The sequence below is a fragment of the Emydura macquarii genome, unplaced genomic scaffold (assembly GCF_026122565.2).
Source record: "Emydura macquarii macquarii isolate MOO-44397 ecotype Brisbane River unplaced genomic scaffold, CSIRO-AGI_Emac_v2 contig_2473, whole genome shotgun sequence".
Taxonomy (NCBI): domain Eukaryota; kingdom Metazoa; phylum Chordata; order Testudines; family Chelidae; genus Emydura; species Emydura macquarii.
This window is the reverse complement of record NW_027132610.1, coordinates 24,353,919-24,381,511: the sequence shown is the minus strand read 5'-3', so window position 1 is coordinate 24,381,511 and position 27,593 is coordinate 24,353,919. Positions and strand designations below refer to the sequence as shown.

The following is a 27,593-nucleotide window of genomic DNA, read 5'->3' as shown; positions in this document are numbered from 1 at the left end:
ATAGAAAAGATAAAAGAAAGATGAAAACTCCATCCCAAATCAAGTTTGTGGCCATACTGCTTTTCTCACATCTCTGAATTAGACTGACTAATCAAACTCACTGTTAAACTACTTGTGATATATTTTTATATTCATAGAATAAAACATTCTAACGTACAATTGGTAATGTACGTGAAAACAAAAAATCAACCTATACTTGCCTCCCAACAAATAGATTTGTTGCAAATAAAAACCATGCAATCATCTAAGGAGTTTGAGTACATGAAAAATACAGGCTGCTTTCCTAGCATCAAAATCATGTGTATCCTCTGTATCTAGTGAAAATAGGTCATCTGTAAGTAGGTCAGACAGGATACTTAGAAAAAGGAATGACTGTCTTTACATAAACATAACTCAATACTATTTTTCTTTCAGCATTATCATCTCATCACCAGTATTTGCTACCTGAAATCAGTAACTCCTGCATTATTAGTGAGAATAAGGAAATATTTAATTTGTAACACTGCAAAAGCTGTTTTGTTTTTTTTCCAAATCCCTCTAGACCAGAACACAAGGCAACAATTTAATGATGCTTATAATCAAAGCTTAATACTGCAAAATCCTAACTAGCCACATCAAGAGACTATCAAATGCATCATAATTTGTGAGGGGTGGGGAAGAAGGCTTGAAGGTGAATTATCGCATTTTCTTGCATATATGTACAGTGTAAATTTATAGCTGACCAGATTAGTTTTAGTCTAGATTTAACATCATATATCCCAGCACACCAAGTCCATTACACTTTCTGACTTAACTGCTAAAACCATGGGAGTACTTCCACACATTTCTTTATTTAAACAAACAAATCCTAAATTGCAGAAGTAACTGCTCAAATTGTTTCCCTCAAACAACTGTCTGTACACAATAAATGCAAGTACTCCTTAGAAACTGTCTATTTTTCCTAGCACCAGGTCCAAGCTAGTACTGCAGTGAGATATACAGAAAACATTTACAATCTTGTCATGTTCACATAAGAGATTTGCTAATGGAAATTTCAAAATTGCACTAGGTTTGGCAATACATGTTCAATGCCCCCCAGGAGCTAGGCTGATTGGGGCATTTAGCACATTACCTAAAAATCATTTTTCTTCTTTTGAATCTCACAATGTGCAGCCCAATTTAGATTGCTGGCTCCCACTCTGGTACGACATCTTCAACTGTGGCTTGCTATGGTTTCACAGCAACGCTGAAATCCACTGGAACATGAGATGTTTTGGGGGGCAGTGTGCATAGCTAAATGTTGGGTTTCTTTTTTTAAACTACACCCCACAATAATGCAATGTACTGGTTCATCACCCATAGGCTAGTTTCATTCTCCAGCAGATTTACATGGTTGTGAAATCATCATCAGAACACTTTAGTGTGTCACACTGGGGTGGGAGCTGGCAGTGCAGGACTAAAGAAGAAAATTCATTTTTAGTTGGTAATATATTATTCTTTGACAGTTTTCTTTTTAAGGAATAATCAAATCACATTGCTATCAGTGATAGATTTCAGGCAATTTCCTTGAGCCAATATGTTTAACAAAAATGTGACACCTAAACAAAGCAGATAAATAATATTCTGACATAGGTCAGGTTCAGATTTTTGCCCTGCTTTTCATTTGTAACCACTGCAATTATTGTCTCCTTAAACAAGAAGATGGAAAGAGTTGTGCACACACACAAGGGCATTATTCTAGGGTTTAGGATTTCATCGGTGAGAGTCCCAAAGTTAAAGTACTTCACTGAAATGGCAGCGCAGAATAAAACCTCAAACATGGAATTTTACTAGGGAAGAGTAAAAAGATTCTCATAAATTCACATCACCAGCAAGGCCCATGGAGTGGAGGCTGCACTCTGCTCTGTGGAGGACCAGCAAATGAGGAGAGAAAGAAAGAAATGGATGGGAAAAAACAAAGGAAAGAAAACTCCCTAAGGAAGAGGCGCTGCCAAGGCTCTAAAAGCTAGCCCTAATAGGCAAACACTTCACAGGAGTACTCTGGCTGCCTTTGGAAGGCAAAGCATTCAGGAGATTCACTCAGTGGGCAGATCCTATGACTAAGCATGCCCTGGACTGACAGCTGATGTTTCAGTGCTGTGGTGACCAGAAACCTACCCTCTCTAGTGAAGAGCAAGGGATGTGCCTTTGCTAGAGAAAAACACTTCCCCTTTCACAGCATGTTCATAGACCCACATCTCTGCTTTTTAGTATTTTTCTTATTCTCTTTCCCTTTGTATACATTTGGAATTTCTCTGGGCCAGCTGAAGAATGTGAGAGTCTGAAGCAACATTTCTGTTAATACCAAATAGCATGATAATTCTGAATATGACAGCCAATCAGAACAGATATTTTAACCATTAGTAGCCACATTAAAGAGATGTGCCTATATATAGCATGGTTCTGGAGCAATTCTTGCACTCTGATTAGCTAAAAATGGCTGTCAACCAATTAGAATCCTGGGATTTGCAGATAATATAGTTATTAAAAATACTATACAGCAATTACGCAAATTAGACATGCAGAACCAATGAGAGTGCATAGACTAAATGGGAGGGAAACTGTATGCTGCAGTAACTTTTGTCGAATTCCTGCAATCTAGTTGTGAGATTCCACTTTAGAATAATAATTCGAATATTATTTAAACAGGATTGCATCAGTCTATATGGTTTGGCTCACTATGCTGTTAATAAGCATATTGCTTGTGCATTAAAAAGTGATACAAATAAAATTACTATGAACAATGATAGATTTTCAAAAATTCAATCTTTTGTATTTTTTAAATGTACACTAGTAATTGTGGACTGAAAACTGCAAAACTGCAAAACTTCAAGTTATAAATGTCTAAAAATAGGATTTTATAACTGTTTATCTATAACAACAGTGGCACAGACAAGCTGCGATAATAAAACCTCTCAACACAGTATTTTATTGATTCACTATAAACAAAATCCAGGTTCTATAGCTGTTTCTTTACTTTTTATGAATGTTCTACAGGATTTATATAATCTCTTCACAAAGGGATGGTTAAGAAGCTTGATCTCCAGTCATCTGAAATGAGCACCAAACTTACCAACAAGATTAACATTTTTCAAGGATCACCGTTTCAGCCTGATGCAACTACTTCAAAAACATACCCTTTAAAAAATCATTACTACAATGTTTAACAAACTCTATTGCACCTGTAGAGTCAGAGAACTGCACTTACCTGGGTATTCTCATAAAACAGAACATCGGGCACTTTCATTTTCTCACTGGGGTTATAAACAGGCATGGTGGCAGATCCAATCTTCAGAAACCCATTATGTATTTCACCTACACAGTTTATGAAAAACAAGGAATTACTTATAGCACTGATTTGCAGATGTGTGGTCAACAATACTAGTAATGAGATAATGCATACATTTGTTGCAATATATGGTTACAGCGAAACTTCTGAAAATATTTTGCTTATTAAAATGCAGAAGAAAGAGGACAGAGAAGGAGCAGCATTAAGCTCTAAGGCTTAAAATGAGTTCCATTACAAAGTGTGACAAACTGGTGATGACAGGGGGAAAGTACCATAAAGAACACTGCAGATTGTGACAGCTACTTTGGCTGAAGCCATAACTTGGTACTCCCTTTCTCTAATCACCGAGTGCCATTAAAACTGTTTGCCTATAGTCACACCTTGGATAAACAGTGACTGGCACTTTAAGCAAGATAAAGTCACTGTTGGTTTCTTCTGTCAGCCCTCATTTTGTACAAATGGGTTAATAACACAAAATAGGCACATTTAAAACATTGGTGAAAAATGGCTAAATTTGCATATATTGTAGTAATCTTCAGGAGTAGTTTTGAGAGAAAAATAATTAAAACCACTGGGCTGGCTAGCCACAATAATCTGCTACAAGTAGTTATGCTATAGCACAGCAGTTTCAGATAGTCATCTCTGCCTCCAAGAGATGCTTGCCTTTTTCCTCTATTCATACATCCTGTTGGGTTGGATAAACCTGAACTGAGAAACTGCTCTCCATTGTTAGTTTTTATTTTGCTTAGTTTAACTCTGCTAAGGCTTTGCAAATGGAGGAGTTATAGAAGTGCTGGTAATGTGAACATGAACTCACTAAATCTGCTGCATTTTGGCAGTTTAAAGTTGCACATTGTTAATGAATCAGGTTCAAACAGATTTATAAAGAAACTTAAAGTTTGCCTATTAGTGTCAGTTTTGCACAAAAAAAACAAAACAAAACCCAAAACTTTGTACGCAAAGGAATGAATCTCTTGTCATAACTATAATTCAAACTATCCTCCTACCTATATGAAGTTAGTACTTGCCATCAATTTCTACCAAGTTTGGAAACTGAAGCTAGCCTGCATTATTAGACACAGTAACTGTAGACATTTTTACTAGTACAGCATTTTCCAATATATATTAAAACATGTCCTCTGTTTTAAAGATCTAGCAATGAAAACAAGATAAACACATGTAAGACAAAACTCTCAACAATTACGCAGGAGAGGAACAGCAAAGAGAGTACTGGTGAGGCGGTAAGGAAATTAAGTACGCTGAAAGGAAGGGTTCATTTGACAGGAAGTGGCAGACTGTGTGCTACATGACAGAAAGCATGAAACTGAGCGTGTGAAAAAAAGATAAAGAAAGCAGGAAGGCCAGAGGATAGAAAGGAGTAAATTGGGAAGGCATAGGAAGTGAGATAAAAGATGTAAGCAGGGATGATGACATGTACAAAGTTGAAGGCCAAAAAAAAAAGAGCACAAAATTTATGTGGTAAGAGAGAAACTCAGAGATGTGAACCAAAGAGGGAAAAGAAATGTTATCAGAGTGATGGGAGAGGAAGTTGGTCTATAGTAGCAATGTTGTGTATAGTATGGCAAGAGAGAAGAGCTCAGAAGAGGGAAAGCCAGAATAGAAACGTATTGCCATAATCAGAGCGAGGTTATGTCTACACTGCGTGGTGGCAGGGATCAAAGCAGTGACATCGATTGAGCGGGTCTCTGAAGACCCGCTCCGTCAATCGGAGAGCATTCTCAGGTCGACACAATTAGTCCACCTCCCTGAAAAGAATAAGGCTGGGTCGACAGGAGGGCATCTCCTGTCAACGCAGCACCATGAAGACACCACGATACATCAACGTAAGTATGTAGACGGGAGATACGCAAGCTACATTATGTATCTTGCGTATCGACCACCGCCACCAGTATAGACCATCCCTGAGAGATAACCAAGGGCTTCTGCAAATGTGATAATGAAAGAAACTATCTTATTTTGGTCATATTGAATAGGAGGAAGCACAGAGCATTGGGGAGGCGGAGGATGTACTGCAATGGAGAAAGATCAAGAAGACTCAATCACACAAAAATTGTAAGCCTGGACAGCAAAAAGGATGGCACAGTTGTAAAGAATGCTAAAGAAGGAAGGCAGCAAAGTGACTCAATAAAGCTTGTGAACAAGAGGCCAATTGATCTGGGAGACTTAGAAATATAAAGGAGAGAAACAAAATTCCATGGACCAAGCTATGATAAATAATGAAGAAGTTACTCCCCTTGTGCGGTGACAATGGTTCTTCGAGATGTGTCCCCCTATGGGTGCTCCACGGTAGGTGTATCTGCATCCCTGCACTGCTGATCACCCCGCTTATGCTCTGCCATGAGGCTAACCAGCATTGCGTGGGCAAACCCTCCTCGGTTCCTTCTTTATCGCAGAGTTTATGATGAGAACTCTGAGGTAGAGGGAACATCCATAGGGACACACATCACGAAAAAACATCATTACTGCACATGGTGAGTAACTTCTTCGTGTCCCTATGGGTGCTCCACTGTAGGCGACTCCTGAGCAGCATCCCCCCCTGGAGGCTGGGGCTTCAGAGTCGAGTCTGTTATGGATGATAGTCCCGTGGTGCCAAATCTGGTGTCTGCAGCATAGTCCCCCAGGATGGCATAGTGTTCTGCAAAGGTATGTGCAGATGCCCAAGTAGCTGCTTTGTAGATTTCTGATACACGGATACCCTTGGTGAAGGCGACAGACCAGGTAACCGATCTCGTAGAGTGTGTACAGATTGTGAGTCAGGGTGCTAAATTACGAATCTGATAACAGAATTCGATACAGACCCATTTAGAGAGTCTTTGAGCTGAAATCACTGTGCCTTTAGACCTGTCCGCGATGGAGAGGAAGAATCTTGAAGATTTTCTAAAAGCTCTTGCCCTGTCCAAATAGAAGGCCAAGGGTCTCTTTATGTTGAGCGTATGGCGGATGGCTTCCCTATTATCCTGATGAGGCTTGGGATAAAAGATCGAAAGGTGAATGAGCTGGTTCATGTGAAATGCAGAAGTCACTTTGGGGATGAACTTCCTACTGTGTAATAACACTTCCTGTACCTCTTCAGCAGGATGTTTGTGTGTTTTGGAATCAAGAAGAAGCCAGGCTTTGAGCCATAATATCCGCAGGTGGGGAGAGTGCATCTCTTGTTCTGCATGAGGAAGTAAGGAGTGGCTGGAAGAGTTCTCGGTGGAAAGAGCTCCAGTTGTGACAGGTAAGGATACCACGTCTGTCTTGGCCAGGTGGAAGCAATCAGTATGATATTTGCTTTTTCTCTTTTTATTTTCAACAGGACTCTCAGCAATAGAAGGAATGGGGGTAAGACGTAAAGAAGGCCATTGTCCCATGAGAGGAGAGCATCCCCATGGAGTACTGGCCGATGCCCGCTCCGGAGCAGTACCACAGACATTTCTTGTTCTGGTAAGAAGCGAACAAGCCTGTAATCAGAGTCCCTCATTATTGGAATATGTTGTGGAGTACCACTGAGTCTAACTCCCATTCATGGTCGTGTGGGAATTTGCAGCTGAGACTGTCCGCTGTCATGTTGTGCACTCCTGGTAGGTAGGTTGCTGATAATGTAATACTGTGGGAAATGCACCAGTAGCTTCAGCACTTCCACACACAGGGAGAGTGATCTGGTACCTTCTTGACAGTTTATGTAATGTCTGTCCTGACTTTCCTGTATGTGCCTCTGATCAGCGGAAGGAAGTGAGCACACGCGTTCCTGACTGCTCTGATTTCAAGTAGATTCATGTGAAGGCATGTCTCAGATGGAGACCTTTTGCCCTGTACTGTGAAATCACTGAGATGTGCGCCTCATCCTATGAAGAATACATCGGTGGTGAGGAGTAGAGATGGTGGAGGCTGAGCAAACGGGATTCCCGTGAAGACTTTTGCTGGGTCTTTCCACCAATTCAAGGATTGTTTGGGCATCAATAGCAGTTTGTCTAGGCTGTTTCTGTTTGGTCTGTAAATTGAAGAGAACCACGATTGGAGGCATCTCATGAGAAGTCTGACATGAGCTAAATGTGCCCACGGCCACGTGCCCCAGAAGCTGAAGGAAGCTTCTGGTCGAAATTTGACGGCTGAATTGCACTGTTTCTGTAAGTGTTGAGAGGCTGAGGAATCTGTGATGTGGGAGGACTGCTCTCACTCAGATGTAGTTGAGGTCAGCTTCTACAAATTCTAGCCTCTCCACAGGTGTTAATGTCTATTTCTGTGCACTGGTTTGTAGGCCCAGATTCCTGAATAGATCCAGCACGGTACGGATAAATCATAATGCCCTGGGAGTGTAAGTGGGTCTCCACTACTGAGAGGACCTTGGAGAATACTTCGGGGGCTGATGAGAGGCGAAAAAGGCAGTACCCTGTAATGGTAGTGGGTCTTGGCCTAGTGTGAATCTGAGGTATCATCTGTGACTTGATATGATCAAAATGTGGAAGTAAGCATCTTGAAGGTCGAGGGCCAGTCTCCCTTTTCTGACACTGGAATAATCACCACCAAGGTGACCATTTTGAACTTCTGAGCCTTGACAAATTTATTGAGTGCTCTGAGGTCTAGTATGGGTCTCCAATCTCCTTTTTTCTTGGGTATCAGGAAGTAGTGAGAGTAAAAACCTTTACCTCTTAGATGTATGGGCACTGGCTCTATGATTACTATGCTGAGGAGATGGTCTATCTCTTGTCGTAACTGGCTCTCATGAGAAGGGTCCCTGAAAAGGGACAGGGAAGGGCATTGGGGGCGGGGGAGGTGAAATGGATGGAGTACCCATCTCAAATAATCGCCAGCATCCATTTGTTGGAGGTTATCCTTTCCCAGGTGCTGTGGAATGGGGTGAGACAGCATCCATAGGGATGAGAAAGGTTTTCCAGCGTCAGATGGTATTGAGGAGAGTAGTCTGATTGTTCCTTGACCAACCCGGTCACACTGTCATTTTGAAGTGGATGGCTGTGGAGAAGTAGGTTGAGAGTCCAAGTAGGTTGAGTTCTGTTTGGGAAACCTAGACTTCTTTTGTTTTGGGATTCATATGATCATTGAGATTCCTATTGTGATAAACAGGGTCTGAATTAAGGTTGAGGACTATATTTTCTCTTCTGCCCAGGTGTGTAGACTCCAAGCAATCAAAGAATAGCCCTGGAGTCTTTTAAAGTGTGGAGGGAAACATCCATTTTCTCAGTGAACAGTTTTGTACATTCAAAAGGAAGGGCCTCCACAGTTGATTGCACCTCTTTGGGGAAACCGGATAATTGCAGCCAAGAAGCTCATGTCATCACAATGGCAGTAGAGATGGAGCGTGCTGCCATGTCAGCTGCATCGAGTGCAGACTGGAATGATGTCTTTGCCACCAGTTGGCCTTCATTAATGACAGCTTTAAATTGTTGCTTGTGAGAATCAGGGAGCTGCTCAATAAAGGAATTGAGTTTTGAGTAGTTTAAGTAATCATATTTTGCCGTTAAGGTTTTATAGTTCGCAATACAGAACTGTAGAGTGGCTGATGAATATGTTTTTCTCCCAAAACGATCCAGGCATTTCCAGTACTGATCACAGGGGATGGATTTGAGATATTGTTTGTGGCCTCTTGAGTTCACCGCATCCATGATGATCAAATTAGGAGGTGGGTGTCTTTTGCTGGCATGTAATACTTTTTGTCAGTCGGCTTGCAATGTTGGCAGGACCAACACAGGGATCTGCCATATGAGTTTGATAGGGCCCAAGAGAGTCTCCTTAATAGTGAGGGCTACTTTAGATGAGGCAGAAGAATGTAAAATGTCCACTAGTTTATTGTGTGACTCGGTTACCTTTTGTAGTGATATCTGTAGTGCTTCTGCCACCCACGGGGTCAGCTCCTGAAAATGCTTAAACTCTTCTGCCAACGACAGTGGATGGGGCATCACAGTCTCATCTGGTGATGATGATGAGAAATTAGTCTGGGTCTAGTACCATGGCTGCCCGTATCAGGGAGGCTGGGGATCAGAGTGGTGGCATGGTTGAGGTCTATACTGGAAATGGGTACCATTGAGTGGATGAGAAAAGCAGTGGGAGACCACATCCTCTTGCTCACTATCTGACTCAGTGCTCAAAAATGGGAATGTACGGAAGGATATTGCTGGTAAGTCTGGAGCTCTGGGTCGACTCAGTACCGGGAATGAATCCGGGGCATCAGATACCAAAAAGTCTGGAATCCGGTGGTGCTTGTCAGTGCCGAGATGTCTGCAATGAAGGAATCAGTGATGAGGACCTGATAGTGCGGTCTGCCAGTCTCTGGCGTGCCAAAGATGGTACTGACATAGATGTCCCGTACCAAAGGAGCCTTCCCCAAGGCGGATTCTCTGAATTCGTTGCACCCAGTCAGTACCAATAATTCTTTGCCTGTGCCCATTGGGTCCCCAGGCAGCCCAACATGCTTTGTCACGGTGTTACCAAGTGAGCTTTGGGTACTGGACTTAGATGGCTTTGGTGCTGTCAGTACCGATGATACCGAGCGAGCCGGAGATTGTTTTCGGCTCAGTCAGGGCTCATTGTGGGGACTCATGGCTCTTTTCTTAGAGGCCTTGTATGAATGACTCATGGTTATCTTCTTGGACTCACCTCCCTTAGCTGTAGAGGTTGTGGTGAGGTGTCCCACTGTCTGGAGTCGTGGTGCACCTCTGAGGGGTGGCTGAATGGCCGTTTTCATTAGGAGGAACTTAAGTCTCAGTTCTCTATCTTTTCTGGATCTGGGCTTCAGTTGTTGCCATAAACCACACTTTTGGGGGATGTGGTTCTCTCCCAGACAGCGGTCGCACTGAGAGTGTTCATCAGTCACTGGGATAGATTCCTTACAACTGAGGCACTTCTTGACACTCGGGGGATCCCCAGACCAGGGGGTTGAAGAAAAATGAAGTCTAAAATAAAGTTTTGGGTTTGTTTGGGTTTTTTTGTTTGTTTGTTTTTTTTGGTAAATAAAAGATAAAGGAATAAAGAAAAGAAAAAGGAAGCTCCAACTGTAGCTAAAATTAACAATTCTAAAGAAGTTAATGATCTGCTAACGGACAGCTTAAACTTGATCTCTAGCCAGGGCAGTTGAGAAGGAACTGGGGAGAGTTCTCCCACACTATGTTGGCTAGCTTTGTGGCAGTGCAGGAGGGGGTGGGGGGCAGTGCATGCGTGGGCTGAACAAACATTGCTACCAAAGTTCTCCAATCAGCAGTGCAGGGACGCAGACACACCTACAGTGGAGCACCCGTAGGGGCACTACTCGAAGAAGAACACTTAGATTTAGTGAAGTTCTAGTATTATGAAAATATAGCAATCATATATAGAGAAATATAGGTACATCCCTTAGCAAAACAGGGGCTAAGATGTACTTGAAGGAAGGCACATTTAATTAAGGGAACATTTATTACATCTTATTGTGTTCAACAACTGAGTAATTTTCATGAAAGATTAAAAAGAAAAGGTGACAAAAGCTTACAACTATAATCCTTTTCCTCCAGTTTCCTAATATCTTCCGGGTTTATCTGAATCCCTGAATCCATCAGATTTTTATGTAAAGCTGATCTTGCAAGGTTTGGCAAAAACCTAAACCAAAGAGGGAAAAAAAGGAAGGTCAGTTTTTACTTTTCTCAGAATTCCTTTTGTCTTTTAAGATCAATGTGTCACTTTACCCTGATGTCTTGCCCTAAATAATGTCAATTCCTGTCCCACTCTGACAGTTTCCAGCTCCTCACCTACTCTATCTATGCTTAAGAAAGGAAATGGGACCTCATGCCATTGGAAACTATTCAGCTTCTTCTCCCCACATCAATAACTCCTAATTCCAAAGGTATCTAGGTAAAAAAAAGTATAATCACAACATAAGGAAAGTTGTAGCAGCCAGCTATTCTTAGATCTAATCTAAATTTGTCCTAAAATTATATTATTATGTGGAATTCCAATAAAAAAGCTGTAATGACAAATGACTTAGGAAGCTGTCTGTCTCTTGACTGATCCCAAATCACGTAGGACCCAGGCTTCGACAGCTGAAGGCTCTCTGTATCTTGGAGAATTAGGCCCTTAGACTTTTGTCATTCATTTTTTCAAAACTTTTCATAACTGCTATTGCCTTCCTTTGCAAATCTGAGTTGTGTTTGACTTTTTTTTAAAAAATGTAACGCCTAAAACTAAATGCAAACTCCAACTGACACCTAACCATACTGTTCTCCATTGATACAAACGAAAATAATATTCTCTTTTTTGAGACAGCATCTCAATGTTGACAATCAGCAGTTCTGAAGATCTTTTCCATTAAGTCATTAAATACACACACAGAGATTAGAAAGAACTGCTGAATGATTTGTTTCAAATTATGTTTGAAGTCTGGGAATTCCATAGAAGTGAAATCTAACATTCTTAGAGTAGGGAGGATCAGAATAGTAGCTGTTCTAATTTTAATGTCTAACCCCTGTGACAGGATCAGACTAGATGGCTACCGGAGAGTGCTAGAAGGCCAATATATCAGCCCCATGCTCAGCAAGTCCCTTTTCCCCTGGTAGCTGAGCAGGAGTTACTCCAGCTTAATTAACACATCTTGTTAAAAGTTTCCCTTCCAGAGAAAGGATGAGGCTGGAATTGTGGGAGTGAGGATAGCTACCAGAGAGTGTTTGAGCAGGCAAGATGCTGTCAAGAGCCAGGAGGGTTTAGGAGAAGGAGCAGAACGCTGGCAGGAGAGGACTCTGCAGGTACAAAGACTGGGGGACGGAAAAATCTTGCCTGAAGAGGGCAAAGGACCTTTCCCAGGCCTGGAAGCCTAAGGGAAGAGACCCTGCCAGAAGGGAAAGATTGAACTGGACATTTGGTTTGGGCACTGCCACAACCATGGGGCTGTCAGAGATCAAGAACCTTCCCTGGCAAGAAGGCAGGAATGGTCCCTGTCCAAGCAGGGTATGGACATTAAGTCAAGGGGCACAGGGAAGCTAGCAGCATGAGGCTGCTGCTTGTAGGGTTGGGGCCCGGAGTCGAGGGTGGGACCAGGCCTCCCCTCCCCCAATCTCCCACTGGCTATTTACTGGAGGAGCAAAAGCCACACCAAAAAGGCAAGGGCCTAAGAGAACCAGAGGCAGGACTGGGAGCCAGCAGGGAGCAGGCATCTTAGAGCAGCTGCATCACCCTTACCCACCACTAGAGGGTGGAAGAAACATTAAGGGGTGAAGCTACTGCTAGAAGGAAGCCCTGGACTCACCGAGGTAGAGGAAGAGCTTTGTCACACCCCTTTAAAAAAAATTAAACCATCTTTTTAGCATATTATCAGTTGTTTCACAGAACCTTAAACTTTCACAATAAAATTAGTATGGCTACCTGGAAAGACAGGCTTTATTGATAGCATGGTAGAGACTTTCATCTGGATACTGTGATAGCCGACGACAAATTCGTAAAAGTTGTCGTGTGGACAAAGATGATGCCAGTGACTGTGCCTGCCAAAAATAAAAGGTAATTTTATTAATAGTCCTCTTGGATTTAAACTGGAACAAACTTAGGGAAAAAAACATTTACATCAAAAGCAATTATTTCAAAATGTTTGTCTTAAATCAGGGCTTTCTTCCTCATATCCCGCTTGTCATAATTCTGCTTGTGTGACAGGAATCTATTACCATGGAAATCATTATGTCATCAAAATGTCAACATTATGATTTCACTGAATGAGTCAACAGGAAGAAAAATGTGTTTGATAAAAGAGATGTGCGCGTTATACAAGGTGTGTTAACATTATTATTAATTATTATTATTTGGAATTACAGAAAAAAGAAAAACAAATAAAAGTTCAATTATTTGTGTTAAAGCTGATTTATTTGAGTTTCTTCCAGTACTGTATGGCAGTGCCTCTACATATATGACATGCCTTTGCATATATTAGCACTTGTTACAGAATTGACATACTGGAAATTTATTATCCGCTGAATTTGAGCTCCCCATATGATGCGCTGGCAAAAAGAGCTAACATAATCCTTGGATGTACAAACAAGAGAACAATGGGCAAGAATAGGGAGATTTATATTACCTACATATACAGTACTATGTGTCCAGTTCTGGTGTCCACATATTAAAATGGATATTGAAAGTTGGAGACAATTCAAAGAAGAGCTATGAAAATGATTCACAGTCTGGAAAACATGCCTCATAATGAATACTAAAATAGCTCAATCTATTTAATTTATCAAAGAGAGAGAAGGTTAAGAGATTACTCATTTGCAATCTGTAATTACTTCACAGGAAAAGGTATCTGATCTATCTGGGCGTATGTGTACACTTCAGAGACTATATTGGCATAGCTATGTCAGTGCAGGTATGCCAGCATCACTCCATGTAGACGCAGCCTACACCAATGGCAGAGGTTTTTCTGTCGGTGTAGAAACATCACCTCCTCAATCAACAATAGCTATGCTGACAGAAGCATTCTCCCATCAGCATAGCTATGTCTACAACAGGGATTAGGTCAGGATAGTTCTGTTGGGCAGGGGTGAGGTTCTTTCAGACCCTGACAGACATAGTGCGTTGATCAAACTATTAATGGGTTCTTTAATCTAGCAGCAAAGACACAATAATGTCTGAATGGGTCTAAAAGTTGAAGTCAGCAAAATTCAAATTAGAAATAAGATGCAAATTTTACAGTGAAGGTAATTAACTATTGGAACAAATTAAAATCTTTATATCAAAACTGGAGATCTCTCTAAAATAAATCCTTTAGTTCAACCATAGGTTATCGGGTGAAATTCTATGTCCTTCGTTACGCAATAGGAAAGATTAGATAATCTTAGTGGTTATCCTCTAGCCTAATTTATGAATCCACAAAATAAATACATAGAATGAGTGACAAAAATACAAGCTTCTCCACACTGTTCTGCCAATGCTCCTAAACTCTTCTTGAGTTGGGCCATCTGTAGAAGCAAGATAATAGTTCAAGATTCATATCCATTCATTCTTGACTGTCTGCTGAGACTGTTAACAAAAAGTGTCACTCACTGTTATTAATTACATAGTAGAGCTGGGCAAGAAAAGGTTTTCCTGTCGTGAAAATTTTTGAGATTTCAGACATTTTTCCCATCCCAAACTAAAATGAAAAGTCAAAATCTCAAAAAATGTTCATGAACCAAACGTCCAAAAAATATTTGGTTTGGGTCAATCAAACTGTTTCATTTTGCTAATTTGAAAAACAATAAAGGGAACCACTGACCTGAAGTATACTTTTCAACTTTTAGCATGGGCATGCCATTTATATTATATACAAATAATATATATATATATATATATATATATATATATATCCCAACATGTGATATGCATGATTATTTTATATACATATATGCAGATCTCGTATCATTACTGATCTGCAGGTATCTACCTAGAGTCACTCACTTACCTTACTTTCTTTGGATATTTCACAATGCTATAGAAATATTTAGAGAGTCCCTCTTATTATTGCTCTGTTGTTTACAAACACATTCCCTTTTGTAATATCTGTTTTTAAAGAACCAAGTAAATGCCAACAATGCATAAATAGATAATTAAAAATCAGCGTTCACTTGCTTTCATTCACAGATTCATAGAGTTTAAGGCCAGAAAGGACCTTGTTTCATCTAGACTGATCTCCTGTATATCACAGGCCATTAAGTTTCACCCAGTTACCCAGTATTGAGCCTAATTACTTGTGTTTGACTAAAGCATTAGTTGTGTTTGGTTAAAGCATAACTTCCAAAAACGCATCCAGTCTTAATTAGCAGATATAAAAAGATGGAAAATCTACCACTTCCCTTGATAATTTGTTCCAGTGCTTAATCATCTTCATTGTTAAAAACGTGTGTCACATTTCCAATTTGAATTTGTCTGGCTTCAGCTTCCAGCCACTGGTTCTTGTTATGCCTTTTTCTGCTAGATTAAAGGGCCCTTTAGTACCCAGTATTTTCTCCCATGAAGGTACTTATACACTAATCAAGTCACCTCTCAATCTTCTTTCCAATAAGTTAAACAAATTGAGCTCTAAGTCTCACACGTTAAGATATTTTCTCCAGACCAAAAATAATATTTTGGCTCTTCTCTGCCATTCATTCCAGTCCAGTCCATCCTTTCAGCACCAATGTTGGCTTACCTGGCGGAAACTAGTCTCTTCCACTCTTCTATATCATTTGCTGCTGCTTCCATCTGCTTTATGGTGCTGTTCTGACCTCCCTGCTAAGAGTTCCTCTTCAAGGTTTCTCTTGGGGACATTTCCTCTCACAACTTGGTTTCCACTTGACAGCTTCATGTGGGAATCTGCGTGTTGGCATTTGGAGTACATGTCCCAAATAAGTCCAGTGCATCCTTCTAATTCTGGTGGAAACAAGCTGCTGGTTCGTGATTTCTCAGATCTCTTCGTTTGTAATGAAAGCTTTTCAACCAATCACCAGAATCTTTCTTAGGCACTTATTTTTGAAGGTGTCTAGTTTTAGTAGATCTCCAACTCTCACAGCTATATGTTAACAATGAGATTATGTTTGAACGGAAAATTCTCAGTTTTGTTCTGATGCTATATATCTTTGATTTTCCTACATTGTTAAGTTTATTACATGCTGTGAATGCCTTCCCAATCCTTGATATCACTTTATGAGCTCTCCATTTGCCAGTATGATGTTGTGACAGATACGGCAATTTCCTGCAATAACCTTGAAAAACCTTATTGTGTTAAGATTAAGTGTTTTTGGATTTCATTGTATTAAAAATGCAAAGTTTATGTATTATTGTGGAATTGTATGTACCGTCTCTAGAGGGGAAATGTACCCAATGACCAAATTAAAGCTTGGGAAACGTTATGAGCGTCAAAAGACTATTTTAAACAATGTGCCAGACACGAATGAACTTTTTGGACAAACAAAATTAAATGGGGTTCCCAGGAAATCTCTAGGGCAGTGTTCTTCATCGCAAGGCTCATAAGCCAGTGGCGGCTCCCATCAACCCGAAGTGCAGTTCCCTGACTAATTGTTGATATTCCAATTTATTTTATTTTTAACATTAAAATATGTACCAAGCCTATCAAAGTCTGCCTTCTTTACATGTCTCATTGACCACATGGTACAATATGCACCAATAAGTACATCTAAGTAAATCCATTGTATAATAACCGTAGTATTATCATAGCAACCAATGTAGAACTCGGAGAGTTCAACTGTTTATGTCATATTATTTTTTGGCCCCAGTGAGTTACTGGAAAGAATGGAAAGATTCTTAATTATGTTGAAGAGAAAATCAGAAAGTGAAACAGGTGAAAAAGCAGATAAGAATGTAACCATGGATATTAATTAAATGAACAAATGCAGATCTACAACAACTACAGAAAATGAGGCAGCTGGAGAAAGTTGTGGCCATGCTAAGGCCATAAGCGAGCCACAAGCCCCAAAAAAAAAAGAGAGAGAGAGAAAGGTTCATGCTTTGGAAGATGAAAACTGAAAGTTTCAAGAAAAGTGGGCTGATGAGTTTTTCTTTGTGCTTAATAAAACATCTATGAAGCCTGTTTGTTTAATTTGGTAAATTATATGATTTCAAAAGCACTGAATCACCATCAGTTTCGAGCATTGCTGGAAGAGTACGAGGCAGAGTATGACAACCTAGTGATGCACAATGAAATGAGATAGTTATCTAGGGCAGGGTCCTTTAAAGATTTTTTGGGTCTTCTTCCTGAGATTCATGAATTCCTTGAAAGCACGGGGAAGAAGAAGAAAGACTTGGAAAATCCAGAGTGGATAATTAAGCTGCCATTTTTGACTGAGATCACTTGCCACTTGAATGTGCTAAATCTCCAGTTGCAAGGAAAACAGAAATTTCTCAGTAACATGTTGTGTGTCATAACCACTTTTCAAAACAGGATTACAACATTATTCATTCCCAACATGCAGTTTGTTCACTTTCCAAAACTCAGAGCAGTCACCTCAGAAAATCCAGAGCTTTTGAAACATTTCAATTACAATTTATTTGTACAAGTGCTGGAAGGATTGAGGGTGGAATCTGAGTCTAGATTCAAAGATGCAATGGAGTACAAGGAGTTTTTTAATTTAATTGAGAACCCCCTTCCACATATCAGTGTCATCTCTGTCACCAGTTATCAGACATTTTTTTTGACCAGGCTAAATTGGAGAGTGAAATTGTGGAACTTCAGACAAATGACATCATGAAGTCTGAACTTAAGACAGGTGTTTATCATTTCTGGAACATGGTCCCTGATACACAATACCCATCTCTGAATCATTGTGCAAAAAATGCTGTCATTTTTTGTCAGTATGTATACCTGCGAATCTACATTTTCAACAATAAATATTGTGAAAAGAAAACAGAGGAACAAATTGGCCAATGAACATTTGGACTTCCTTTCTAGGATTGTGATGACAGACTACAAATACTGCAAGAACAAAGTCAAGGAGCAACAGGCAAGTTTTTGCTCATCCAGTTTTTAAAGTAAGTTTTGCATTATTCTGCTCTTAAAAAGTTGACTTGCATAGGTGCCTTTTTAATTTCATCTATTTTCCTGTTTTGGGTTTTTTTAAATAAAAGGGGTATTGTTTTATTGTACAAGCAGACTTTATTTCAGTTACACGAGTCGCTCTGTAACATTACATCATTAAGGAGTACCAAGCAATCTGTTAATTTAGTCGTTGTTGCGGTTCTCACATTGAAGGTTTTTTTGCCAAAGTGGCCTTCGCTTGAAAAAATAGTGAAGATCACTGAAGTGAATGCAAATCTACCATCACCCAGATATGCAGAACCCTAGCTTTTTGAAGCTATTCCCTGCGGAGAGAGCCACTGTCTGCCGATCAACTGTTACATGAGGACAAGATCAAAGGAACACGCTGTACAAAGAAACAGGCTGATCTGCGCAGTCTGTGTACATGTTCTGAGCTAAAAAAAGTTACTCATCTTTCATAACTGTTGTTCTTCTAGATGTGTTGCTCATGTCCATTCCAAGCAGGTGTGCGCACGCCACTTGCACAATTACTGGAAGGTTTTTCCCCAGCGGTACCCATCGGGTCAGTGCAGGTGCCCCCTGGAATGGCGCCCTCATAGCGCCATATATAGGGCCCTGCCACCCCTTCAGTTCCTTCTTGCTGTTCAGCTCCGACAAGAGGGGAAGGTGGGCGGGTCTTGGAATGGACATGAGCAACACATCTTGAAGAACAACAGTTACAAAAGGTGAGTAACCATTTTTTTTTCTTTGAGTGCTTGCTCATGTCAATTCCAAGCAGGTGACTAACAAGCTGACCCTAGGAGGCGGGTTCGGAGCTCACGAAACTGCTGACTGCAGCATGGTCCTCCCAAATCCTGCATCATCCCTAGCCTGCTGGGTGATGGCATAATGTGCAGTGAACGTATGGATGGAGGACCACATTGCAGCCCTACAAATCTCCTGCATGGGAATTTGCGCCAAGAACGCTGCTGAAGTTGCCTGTGCCCTGGTTAAATGTGCTGTTAAGGGCGAGGCTGGAATCTTAGCCAAATCATAGCAGGTTTTAACACAAGAAGTAATCCATGATGAAATTCATTGGGATGACACTGGATTGCCCTTCATACTGTCCGCCACTGCTATGAAAAGCTGGTTTGACTTCCGAAATGGCTTGGTATGCTCCAGATAGAATGCTAACACTTGCCTAACATCAAGTGAATGGAGGGCATGTTCCCTGCTGCTAGCATGTGGCTTAGGGCAGAACATTGGCAGAAAGATTTCCTGACGTATGGAAGTGGGAGACCACCTTGGGGCAGAAAGCTAGGTGAGGCCGTAACTGTACCTTGTCCTTGCGGAACACCATATATGGTGGGTCCGAGGTCAATGCCTTAAGTTCTGACACCCTCCTTGCTGAGGTGATTGCTACTAAGAAGGCTACCTCCCAGGACAAGTACAGAAGGGAGCAAGTAGCCAGAGGCTCAAATGGGGGCCCCATTAGCTTATTAAGCACCAAATTCAGGTCCCAAGCTGGGATGGGACGATGAACCATAGGGTAAGGGCATTCTAGTCCTTTAAGGAAACGTGACACCATGGGGTTGGCAAAGACTGATCTGCCTCCTTCCCAAGGATGGAACGCAGAGATTGTTGCTAGGTGAACCTTAATCGATGAAGTAGCTAACCCTAGCTGTTTCAGGTGCAGCAGATAGTCCAGGATAAAGGGCAACGGAGCCCAGTCGGGAGGAGTACCCTTTTGAGACGATCAGATGGAGAATCTTTTCAATTTCGCTGAGTATGCTGCCCTGGTGGACGGCTTCCGGCTACAAAGAAGGACCTCCCACACCTGTTGGGAGCACAAGGCCTCCCTAGAGCTCAGCCATGCAGCCTCCATGCTCTGAGATGGAATGAGGACCTTGTGAATCAGAGGGAATGGCAGGAAGGCGTATGACAGGAACTGGCCCTATGGGAGAAGGAATGCATCCACTAAGGAACCTTGGCTGTGGTTCCAGAAAGAGCAGAATCGATGGCACTTCCTGTTGGAGCGTGTCACAAAGAGGTCCACTTGGGGAAATCCCCACTTTCGGAAAATGTCTCTTCCTATATCTGGGCAGAGAGACCACTCGTGAGTAGTGAAGGAGCAGCTCAGGTGATCCGCTAGTTTGTTCTGGATTCCAAGCAGGTATGACACCTCCAGGTGGATAGAGTGGGCTATGCAGAATTCCCACAGGCTGATGGCTTCTGAATCTTAGCCATGCGTGTCTGACCACGAAGGTGCATGAGGCCATGTGGCCTAGAAGAGTGAGAAAACTCCAAGCTGTGGTGGTGGGAAAGCTCCTAAAGCCCCTTATCAATGCTCCCATGGTCTGGAAACGCGCCTCTGGGAGCAGTGCCCTGTCCTGGACCAAATCCAAAACTGCCCCAATGAACTCTATTCTCTGTACTGGCTCCAATGTAGACTTGCTCATGTTCAATTGGAGCCCTAAATTGCCAAAGGTCGATCTCATCAGGGCAACATGGGCCCACACTTGCTCCCTGGAATGCCCCATGACTAACCAATCGTCCAGGTGGGGTACTACTAAGCATGGTTCCTTCTCAGGAGAGCCGTAACGACAGCCATGCACTTGGTGAAGACCCTTGGGGCCAACAAAAGGCCAAACGGGAGGGCTGTAAACTGGAAATGTACGTGCCCCACTACAAACCTGAGGAATCTCCTGTGAGGGAGGAATATTGAAATATGAAAGTAGGCATCTTTTAGGTCAAAGGCGGCATACCAGTCCCCTGGGTCCAGAGAGGGAATGATGGAGGCAAGGGAAACCATGTGGAATTTTAGCTTCTTTATGAACTTGTTGAGGTTCCACAGGTCCAGGATAGGGAAGGGGAGTGGGAGGGTGGGGAAGAAGAAAACTGGACTATCCCTGCTCCACTGTGTGTAGGACCCATCTGTCCGATGTTATATGGGCCCAGGTCCGGTAGAAATGGGATAGCAAGTCTGCCATTTCTACCCCTCCTCCTTGAGAAGTCCTGCCTTGGTTGCAGGGGGTGGAATCTTTAGCTCAGCTGAGCCTTAACATGCTGGGTAGAAGGTGTGGGGAGCCCCAGGGATTTAAGTGTTGCCCTCAAGTCCTTGAGACTACGGAGCTTCGAATCCATCTGCTCCAAACACAGTCCCCCTCCTTCGAATGGTAAGTCCTGAATTGTGGACTGAACTTCCGATGGGAGGCCCGACACCTGTAACCAGGAGCTACACCTCATCACTAACCCTGACACGATGGCAAGTGTTGCCGAGTCCGCCGCATTGAGCACAGCCTGCAGCGATGTCCAGGCCACCGCCCTGCCCTCATCAATCATAGCCCCATATTCGGACTTCGAGTCTGGTAGGAGAAGGTCCTTAAACTTCAACATAGCCTCCCATGAGTTGAAGTTATACCTGCTGAGGATCGCCTGCTGGTTGGCGATCTTTAGCTGGAGCCCCCCTGTGGAGCAGATCTTTCTTCCAAACAAGTCCAGTCTTTTGGGCTCCTTGGACTTAGGTGTTGGGCCCTGCTGCCCTTGCCTTTCTTTCTCATTTACTGCCGAAACCACCAGTGAGCCTGGCTGAGGGTGTGTGAAGAAGTATTCGTATCCCTTGGAGGGTGTGAAATATTTCCTCTCTATGCCACTCGCCGTCGGGGGGAAGAGAGGCAGGAGTCTGCTACAAGGTCTTCATTGTGGCCTGAATTGTCTTAATGAGCGGCAAGGCTATTCTTGAGGGCCCTTCTCGCTTCAGGATATCCACCATCAGGGTCCACTGACTCTTTAACCTCCTCCGCTTGCAACCCCAAGTTCTGAGCCACGTTTCAGAAGCTGCTGATGGGCCCTGTTGTCCATTGGGACATGTGTGGTCAACGAGCCCGACACTGCTTCATCTGGGGAAGAGGAGGACGAGGCTCTTGGCCCAATGCCAGCCTCCAGTATCTCCCGGTCTGGATCCTCCCTCTCCAGTTCCTCCACATCCCCTTCAGGGCGGTCCTCGGTGCCAGCACCCTCCCTGGCACAATGCCCTTCACTGGACAATGCCACAGGCTCCTTCTCCCTGCGATCACGGACCTCAGTCGTGGGAAGAGCTCTGCACTCCGAAGCGTGGGATGTCTGTGTCTCTGACATGACCGAGTAAGGGCCTCTCGAGTGCGTTCCCTGAGCCTGACGGTACGCCCTTGGGGTCCAGAAGGGCCTTTGCTGGGGCAGTTGCCATTGAACTGGCCATGTGCCCATGGGCAGGCCTTGTCCCTTGTCCTCTGTAGGGTGGCACCTGCTTGACCTGCGCCTGCAGCGCTTGGGTGGAGACGACCCCAAGTCCGAGGACCGCGAATCCCCCCTTGGCGACCATGGCAGTGCCATAGTGCTGTGTTGCGGCACTGGAGAGCGGTGAGTGGAGGATTGGTGCCTGCGCTCAGAGGACGAGTGCCGAGGCGACAGCAAACAGTGCTGGTAACTCAGGTGATCAGTATGGGGCGGCAACAGGCATTGCTAATCTGATGGTGAACGGGGCTGCGGCAAAACAGCCTGGTGCCGCAGCAAAGCTTAGTAGCATCTCAGTGATGGTGATGGGTGCCGCAGTTCAGGCAACTGATGCCATGCGGGTGACCAGTGCCTGGGCAAGGGTGACTGACCCTGCTGTGTCAGGGATTGGTGTCACGGCGAAGGCTACCGGTGCTGCATCATTGCTGGCTTGCCTCTTGATGGCACCACCACGTGCACTGCCAGAGGTCTTTGGCTGGCTCTTGCCGAAGCTGGGGACTGCTGGGCTGTCACGGCGATCAAGTCCCTTGCCACCTCAAAGGTGTCCGGTATCGAGGGGAGGTCCAGCTCCTCCAACTCGCTATCCATCACCGAAGAGTCCTTGCGTGCTGGACTCGAGGGCTCCTGTAGTGGCGGAATAGACGGCTCTGGTAGCTCCTTAGTCTGGTGTGACTGGGAGCGTGGTATGGAAGCGGACTTTCCCACAGCACGCACCAAAGGGGAGCGGCCCCGACCTGTCCTTTGCTTCTTATGCGGCACTGGCGAATGAGACCTGTGCCGCGCTGCTTTCTGCGCTGGCAAGCAGTGCTGGGATTGCCTCAGGGCTGAGCCCTTCTTTGACACCGGGGTCTCGAATCAACGCTAGGGCACTGCGCACCGAAGTGCTTGGTGCTGGGTCTGGGGCTTGTGGACGTAGAGCCGTCTCCATCAGGATCTGCTTCAGCCTAGCAATCCTTTCTTTTCTGCTCCTGGGGCGAAACCCTTTACAGATCTCCCCTAAGCACCTCAAACAGGAGTCGGGCGGGCCGTCCTTGGGCATAGTTTATGGCAAGCACCACAGGGCTTAAAACCTTGGGCCCCAGGCATCCCCTGGTGCCCCGGGAAGGGGAATACCACGAACAGGGATGAACTACAACTACAACTCTAATCACAACTAATTCTAACTTGATTTAAAACTAACAGGAACCGCTAAACTAGAAGAAAGCTTGCAAACACAAGGCAGGGAAACTCCAACAACCGTCACTGGCGGTAAGAAAGAACTGAAGGGGCGGTGGGGCAGCAGGGCCTTATATACGGCACCGTGAGAGTGCCATTCCAGGGGGTGCCTGCATCAATCCGACAGATACCACTGGGGAAAAACCTTCCGATGATCGTGCATGCGATGCGCACACACCTGCTTGGAATCGACACAAGAAAACACTCGAAGAAGAACACCTGTTATAAACTTGTAACCACAAAAAACTTCCTATGTGAGATTTGAAGGAGTGATCATCCACGATAGCCTTTGCTGGAGTTGGCGGTGGAATCCCTGGTAAGTTATTAGAATGCGTGTAGGTTCTTTTATTGTTTTTAATGTGTTTTCTCTGTAATTCTATCATTTTAGGAATAAATATGCTTGCGTAGAAAGGGCTGTGTGGTAACTTATAATTGGGAAATTGTGCTGTTTACAGCTTCTGAGGAGAAAGCAAAGGAGGCCTGCTTAGGCAGTATGGCTTGCTGAGTAATTCACAGTGTAGGCAAAGAACTATGAAATTTGGTAAAACCTCGGTTAGGAGGGAGAGAGATGCGGGTCTCCACCCAAGAGAGGTGAAGGCTCAAGTGCTGGAATCCTAGGATGGTACCCTTGCTGGACCACAAGGGGAAAATACAGGTGCAGTGGCCTTCAACTGTGACAGGTGCTGTCCAAGTAGATGAACTGTTCTACTTTCTTGATATTTTTGCCTTCTAATGTTATGTGACTGCTTGAGGTCTGAGTTTCAAAGATGTTTGTTTTAGCACAACTAATTCTGAGCCCTGGTTGGTCTGCCAATGCTCTGCATGTTGTCTGTCTTTGTATGTAACTTTTTGAGGGTGTTGCTCAGTAATATCATCAGCAAAGTCTAGGGGCTGGTCTACACTACACAAATCAAACCTAATTATGTCAGTGTCTACATTACAGCCTTCCTCCCGCTGATGTAAGTGTGGTACTATACCGACATAATAGCTCCATCTACATTAGAGGCGTAAAGCTTATGTCGGTATAATTAGGGTGATGCAGCATCTGTGTAGACACTGTATCCCTTACATCACCTGTTGGCTGGGTAGGATTTCAATTTCAGGGTAGGAACAATGAAATTGACAAGAAGGCCCAGCAGCTATAGCACAGCTGCCCCCCGCTTGCCTGGAGAGCTGGGCAGCTGGACCCCACCCATGGCTGGGAGCTGGGGCAAGAAGCCTGGGCAGCTGGAATGGGGTGGGGGAGGGAGTCAACCCACCGGGAGCCCGGGAGCTTGTGAGGCAGCCAGGGGCTCCCAGCAGAGGAGCTGAGAGACCGGGCTCCCCACAATTGCTCCTGTTAGGTTGGTGGTAGCACTCCTGGTGAGGACGCGCCCCACTGACCTAAGAAGGAGTGCGTGGACATGAACCACCACAGTAATTACTGCAGTGGCTGTAAGTTGACTTAATATAGGTCGACTTATCTTTCTAGTGTAGACATATCCTAGGTCTTCTAAGCATTTGCCATCTACCCATTCTATACCTGTGTTTGTCTTGTTAATAGATTTCTTCATTATCCAGTCTATGGCAATGCCAAACAACCGTGGAGATAAAATGCTGCACTGTTTCATGCCCGTATCCACATTGAATCACTCTGTTGTCTGGTTGGTCACTGTCACAGAACACTTCTCATCTCTGTACATGGCCTTGATGATGCTTACAACTTCAGCTGAGATTCCATAGGACTAAAGACTATTCCACAATGTATGTCTGTGCAGGCTGCCAAAGTCTTTTGAAAAGCTTCTCTGTACCCTCTCTAATGTTTAAATATCCTTTATAAAATGTGGACACCAGAACTGTACACAGTAGTCTGCTATTGGTCTCATCAATGCCATTATAGAGGTAAAAATCACTTCCCCACTTCTACCCTCTTCTCCCTTCTCACTTTCCATTAGCCCTTTTTGCCACAGCATCACACTGGGAGCTTACGCTGAGTCGTTTGTCCACTCTGACCCCGAAGATACGGCATGCAGTCCCCCAATCTATAGGTATGGCCTGAGTTCTTTGTTCCTAGATGAATAACTTTGCACGTGGCTATATTAAAACGTATTTTGTTTGAATGGGCCCAGCTAGCCAAGGAATTCACAACACTCTGAATGACTGCCTTGTCTTCATCATCATTTATCATTCCATCAATCTTTGCTGTCATCCACAAATTTTATATTTACTTCTAGATCACTGGTGAAAAAAATTGTAGCTGTATGCTTAGCACCGATCCCTGAGGAACCCCACTAAAGATACCTCATTCAATGATGCTTCCCCCACTGATAACTAATTTTTGAGACCTGTCATTTAGCCAATTCTTAATCCATTTAGTATGTGTAATCCCTATTGCTATAATGCTAATTTTTTAATTAAAATGTCATATGGTATTAATTCAAATGCCTGACAAAATAAGTCTATATATATTACTTCTCGCACTTTACTATATCAAGCAAAATTGTAATCTCATCAAAGAATGAAATGAGTTTTTTCTGACAGACCTATTTTTCCATAAAACCATGTTGACTAGCCATAATTATACTCCTATCCTTCAATTCTTTATTAACTGAATTCTGTATCAGCTTTTCCATTATTTTGCCTCGGATTGATGTCAGGCCTACACTTACCCAGGTCATCTCACTTGTACTGTTGGAATATTCAAACATTAATATTTTTCCAATCTTGGGGAATTTCCCCAGTATTCCAAGAGTTATTAAAAATGAACAATAGCAGGCCAGAAATCTCCTCAACCACCTTTTTTAGGAGTCTTGGATGGAAGTTATCCAGGCCTGCTGATTTAAAAATATTTATCTCTAATGTCTTCCTTCGTTACTAATGGACTGCAAAATACTTCACCTCATCTGATACAAAATTGCTGTCTGACAAGCTGTGGACAGAACACTTTATTTCTTCCTGAAATGCAGCCAATCAAAAATATAAACTGTAAAATGGTGGAAAACTATTACTGGTGCTAATCTCATGAGAGTAGAGGAAAGAGGATTACGATGTATAATTTACCTAACCTAACCAAGTTACATGTGCACATCCACACACTTAAATTGGGTGAGTCCACTAAAAACGTTTTAGACTTTTTATGACAAAAAGAAAAACAACACACTATTTTAGTTGCCATTGAAATTAATTTTTAAAACTGAGTCTTGACTGTATCAGTTTTAAAAGAGTTCTGTGGTTTGTTTTAGAAGAGTTTTGTGGTTTTTGTATCAGAAGTAATTTTTTTTTTAAACATTATTGCTTTCACAGAACTGCCTACCACAGTAATATTACTAGCAGTTCTGGACCCTTTCCTCTTTTTCCCATCTCCCTAACTCCCTGTCTGCATTTTCTAATTGTTAGATAGTCCTCCCTGCCTGAGTAACCCCAGCTACTTACAATTACTAAAACACTGTAGTACACATATGTGTTTAGGGGATGCAATTTTAAATAATTCAGCAAACCACTTAAGTACATGCTTAAGTCCATCTCTATTCAATAAAACACTTCAGAATGTGTTTAAGTCCATTCCTATTCAAGAAACCACTTACAAACATGCTTAATTTTATGCATTTGCTTAACTCTCATTGACTATGATGTGCATATCACTGCACGACTTCACTGGAACTTGAGCACATGCTTAAAATTACATGCACGCTTAAGGGATTTGCTTAATCAGGTCCTAAAGGAGCATATTAAAAATAAAGAAGTTGCCACATGTAAATAGCACAAGAAACCGGTGTTGGATTTCCAGAGCTGGTTTCCCAAATCCCATTCAGGCAGGGTCTAAGAGTACTGTAGTGATAGCAAGCTTTGCTCCTAAAGACATGCAAGAACTGAAGGGGGGCACTCCAGAACAAGTCCAATCCAGCCTCCATTGGTCAAGATAGGTGAGCATAAAGCAAGAATTTAAGGAAACAGGAAGCACCCTCACGAGCTGGAGAAAATAATCCCTTTGTTGAGCAGAGATAACACACTGACTTTGAAAACAGATACACATATAAAGACAAGCAGAAAGCAAATTTGAAAAACTGGACTCACTGTGGGGTCATTTGTCTCCCGAAGCTTGTGTGTTAATGACAACAACTGTTCCACCACAACTTTCGGCACATTTGGAATCTGTTTAAAAGACAAAAAAAGTATTTAATATATATTTCATATTTATGTGTAAATATGTTATTTATACACACACACACACACACACACACACACACCACTACTGTAAACACAGCACGCATACATGTAGTGCATACATATTTATTTTAAATAATCAAAAAGGAATAATTGTGTAATAAAAAATGAGACTATACTGAATAAAAACTACCATGAGTACAAAAC

General features: G+C 42.8%; 1 protein-coding gene across 1 annotated transcript in view; it reads right to left on the bottom strand.

Annotated features, from left to right (window-relative positions):
• Positions 1–27,593, bottom strand: part of VWA8 (von Willebrand factor A domain containing 8) — a 278,032-nt gene that overhangs the window by 153,950 nt on the left and 96,489 nt on the right. Inside the window, exons 16-19 of the mRNA XM_067563174.1 lie at positions 27,297–27,374; positions 12,650–12,765; positions 10,788–10,894; positions 3,227–3,333 (exon numbers count right to left, since the gene is read on the bottom strand). Coding sequence (XP_067419275.1) covers positions 3,227–3,333; positions 10,788–10,894; positions 12,650–12,765; positions 27,297–27,374 — 408 coding nt within the window. The remainder of the gene's footprint in view (positions 1–3,226; positions 3,334–10,787; positions 10,895–12,649; positions 12,766–27,296; positions 27,375–27,593) is intronic.